Below are 4,646 nucleotides of genomic sequence, written 5' to 3'. Positions count from 1 at the left end.
CCCCCCCCCCCCCTAAATTCGCCCATATGTATAATCGTATCGTATTTCTATAATCATACACGTAAAAATTAATATTTTTTTTTACATGTGTACTTTATGCTTTAAATATTTTGTTTATTTAACTTACGCAGAACATTATTCCTTATTTTAAAAATACTGATTAAAAATTTGCACAACTTTTATTATATTAGTGTGGCTCATTATGAATTTAATCATTGAATCTGTAACCTACGTTTGCTGAAAACAAAAATACACAGGAATAACGGAACATACCACTGTGTCTGATTCAGAGTTTATTTTTCATTTTTTGTGTATTAAGGTTTTGTAAACGTTTGGAATGATGGAGGAAATCGAAGCATGTATTTAACGGCGATGAGGATTTCCCCCTGCTTTCATTATTTCAAGTTTACGAATGATGACATAAATTCATATTTAGAGACAACCGTTTACTAAAGTACAATATATTTTTATGAGAATCGGATCAATGTAATATGGAAGGAATGGATAGTAACACACAATATGACGAATTTATTGTCGATTCGTCTAAAATGCAATTGGTTCATGAAATTCAAAATAAGGTTGAACGAATGTTCAGTATCAAAATGTATGCTGACAAATCTACGGATGACAATTGTAAAAAGAGCTGGTTGAAAGTAGAAGGACAAAAATGTGACAGGAAGAATGCAAGGGTAATTTGATATACATGTGTATTTCACGGCAAAGCCGTTAAAGAGAGTGAAGCCAAATACAGTAAGCCAAACTCCAATTTCCTTTGAAATTATTCAAGTCACGCAGTCTGGTAGTTTCACTAAGTTTGGTTTATGTTCCTCGAATCCTTGATCCCTTTTACATTTGATGTTATTGACTTCCCCCAAATTGACAGATGAAAATGTATGAAGACAAAATAATGGGGAGGTTCGACCACCTGGGTAATTTCGACTGATCGTGTTTTACTTCAGTTCATCATTTTATTGTTTATGTCATACTATTTTCCGGAAATAAAATATTTTCCTGTATGTTTTGTGAATTTCCTTTTCGAGTTATTACAAACATAGATTGTTTTACTTTGATGGTTACCATGGAGAAACTTGACAGACTTAACGCCCTAAAAAAATCACAAACGTCAATTTTAACAATGTAAATCAAGTGACAAGTGACACATGAAACTAAAGAAGTAGGTACAGTTTCCAAAGTCATTTGGCCCAAAATATCGATGATTTCACTTGGAGCTCAAACCCTGGCATTCAAATAAGTGGATTAGCAAACCCAAAATTCGCTCAGTTTGATCAGCAAAATGATTTGTGTCATATGACGAGAGCTAAATGTTGGCATAAAATTGCGGAAAGCCATTTTCAATAAAAATATCCACAAATTCTGGTGGTTTTCCTTTCAGAAAGCATACAGCGCATGCGTCGAGCAAATTCATATTCAAGTATGTTTTTCATCTTAGAATAATACACAATATATATCATTTTCATTTTGCTCGACAAATGCTCACATCTTTTCCTGAGCAATAATCTTTATGACATTTGATAGTTTTCAGGCTTATTTTGAAAAAAAGGTGAGAAATGTCTTATTCATGATGTCATAATGCTATCCAATTAGGAATATAATTCCAATTTTGTTGACTTAGCATACCTGGCATATATTTTACTTTCTTAAAACACTGATTAAGGTTAATCCCAGACACATTTTATAGAGAGAAAATTTTGGGGCCTTTTTACGTATACAATCGTACCTTGTTCTTAAGAAATTAATAAAATATATATAAAAAATAAAATATCATATCTATTTAACAACATAAATATTCAAAGTAATCAGTCGAAGTTACCCATGCACCATTTCATTGAGGGTTACTTTGATCGATATGTAAATCAGCGTTTTAGTTGACTATGACAGTGGGGGGAAAATCACACAACTAAAGCATGTGTGAAAAAACACTCTGAAATGGAATTATCTGAATAGATATAGAATTTCCAAGATAAATAAAATCAAAGATCTATTTAAGGTAGCTCACTACACTAAAGCTTATACTCTGTATGACACCATGTCACAAGATGGCGATTTAAATATTTTGTGAAATTATTTGTATCGATCGATGTGTTTGTCTATCATCGTAGCTCAGTAGTTAAAGCACTGGGCTGGTGAACCGCAGATCTTGAGTTCAAATCCCGCAGAGTCTTTTGTTCATATGTGTTGAAATAATTTTTTTAAAAATCATGTTTTTATCAAAATTTGTATATTTTTCGCCTTTTTCAGTCTATGCGAAAGACATCGGACCGTTGGACCTGACCGATGTGCAGTGCCTCATGTCCGATGCGTCATTTTTTACACCGGACCGGAATGTCCGATGTATTCAGTGTCCAGTTTTGAGCTTTACTAATTTGACCTGGAGTCATTTAAATGTTTGTTATCAGTAAAAAATGTCGCACAAATCCAAATATGTAGATGAATGTGATTAAAACCGCATAGACCGTCTAAAGTATTATGTGGAAGCAATCCCAGGTAAAGTATTACTAGTATAATAAATAAAATTTCCTTGGTTCTGCATTTTCACGTGTTTCACTTTTTTACATTAAGTTTTTCAGTCTGACAAAATTTGGTTTGGTCCTGTGTGTTCATTGTTTACACTGGACCGAATGTCCTGTGTGGTCCAAAAAACTTTTGCATAGACTGCTTTTTGGCATATATACTGAATGTATATCATCATATCTTTTATAATTAAATCAATTCATACTGATACTGGGTGTAGTGAGCCACCTTAAGCCACCCTCTCCCTAGATTAAAAAAAATATATAGTGAATTTTTTAAAAAGAAAAAAAATTGCATGACTTACGGGGGGAAACAGGTTATCATTATGGTAAAATCCTTCTTAGTGCAAGTTTTTGACAAAATATATCATAGTTGGGTTGAATAATTGATTCATAAACAATATATTCTTTATATTTCTTAACTTGCAGTGCATATTTCATAGCCCCTCTCCCCTTCCTTCTTTCAATACAAAATATGTAGTACAATATAATTCTTTCAACCGACAGGTACCACAGGTGCTAGGCATTTTGAATTTCTGATTCCTTTATACATCAAGGACGAGAAAAGGGCTGTCTGCTCTTCTTATCCCCCTTTCCTGACAAACTGAGTAAACAAAACAGTAGAATACAATTGTGCGGTCGAATTTACCCCATACATGGTTGAAGTTACCCCTTTTCGACAATGTTACTTAATTGTATAAACATATTTCCTTTATTTTTCTTCTTGAAAAATTATGACAAGATGAGAGCTATCAGGATATCTAATTTAACTAACTTTGTCATGGATTGATATGTTCATTTCAAATTCACATGGTAAACATAATTGGTCGCAGTTAGCCCACCTAACCATAGATAGCTCAGGGCACCAAAATGATATTTTGAAAAATTCCAAAGAGATGATGGGTGGGGTAGGGGGTATCAAGCATGATTAGATCACCAGACTAATACTTTGAAAAATTCCAAAGGGATGATGGATGGGGTAGGGAGTGTGTCCCAGCCCCTAATTCCTATTGGCTTGCTGATGATTATTACAATATCTCTCAGTTGTAAAAGATATTTATGGAAATAAGCTCAGAAATAGACAAAATATTTCTTAACCAATTTAATCAGCCTTCAGTTCACAAGCCAAAGAGTTGTAATCTGAAATTTGCATGACCTATTACTATGAAGATCAGTGAGCAGAAGGGGAGAATATTATATAATATGTCAAACAGATTTCTTTAGTTTTGAATCATATTTACAAGCCAAGTTTTTGATATCTTTTTTCTTATCTCCCCTTGATGGATTTTATCTATTTCATAGATGTTCAAATTAAAGGGACTGATTCACGATTTCCCCCAAAATTTTGTTTTTCACTTTTAATGATCAAAATCTATTGTCTAATGTGTTTAAAAGATTTCACATAAAAATTAAGGTTATACATCATCATAGAAGCTCATTTTAGAGAGTTTATTATTTGTTTTGTAAACAAAGATTGCGGTATGTTATTGTTTACGAAATTTCATAAGAAATCGATATCGATCTAAGTTTATTATATCTTTCACATTTATAGCATTCTTTAGGTAAAATGTATCATCTAAAAGTTAAAATTTGTGACTATGCCAAATTAAGATGCTTTATATTATAAAATTAAAATTTCATTGGATCGTTTGTATGGATGAAAAGACTCGAGTCTTTGTTTACATAACACGGATTTAAGGCTAAAATATTACTTTTATTCTTGCGTTCAGAAGTTCCAAATTTTTTACTCTTAACATTTAATCAGTTATATTTTTGATATTTAACATCAAAAATGAAAAATATTTTTCTCAAAAATCGTGAACCAGTCCCTTTAAAGCATTCTGACTTTTCATGGCATGTAACAGTGTTTGCCAAGATCTCCAGAACTTTACAAATATTTCAGTCAGACTTAGTTATATGATTTACCGAACCAGTCATTATTTTAGCAGACTGAATAGAGTTTGTAGGATTTATTTTTGGAATACTTGGTTGGTTTTTTAGCTCACCTGAACCGAAGGTTCAAGTGAGCTTTTCTGATCACATTTTGTCAGGCGTCTGTCTGTCTGTAAACTTTTCACATTTTCATCTTCTTCTCATGAACCACTGGGCCAATTT

The 4,646-nt window shown here is 32.5% G+C and overlaps 1 protein-coding gene across 2 annotated transcripts in view; it reads left to right on the top strand.

Annotated features, from left to right (window-relative positions):
- The first annotated feature begins 301 nt into the window (after window positions 1–301).
- The window catches only part of LOC125650927 (NEDD4-binding protein 1-like), a 20,052-nt gene continuing 15,707 nt past the window's right edge, over window positions 302–4,646 (top strand). The window contains exon 1 of one of the 2 annotated variants that reach the window (XM_048879501.2): window positions 302–689. In XM_048879501.2, the coding sequence (XP_048735458.2) occupies window positions 492–689 (198 nt within the window). In that variant the 5' untranslated portion in view covers window positions 302–491. Of the gene's footprint in view, window positions 690–2,286; window positions 2,506–4,646 lie in introns of those variants that run through there. The other variant, XM_048879510.2, reaches the window with a different exon arrangement.

Source organism: Ostrea edulis, chromosome 1, assembly GCF_947568905.1.
Source record: "Ostrea edulis chromosome 1, xbOstEdul1.1, whole genome shotgun sequence".
NCBI lineage: Eukaryota > Metazoa > Mollusca > Bivalvia > Ostreida > Ostreidae > Ostrea > Ostrea edulis.
Note: the sequence above shows the minus strand (reverse complement) of the source record. Positions and strands in the feature narration are given on the sequence as shown.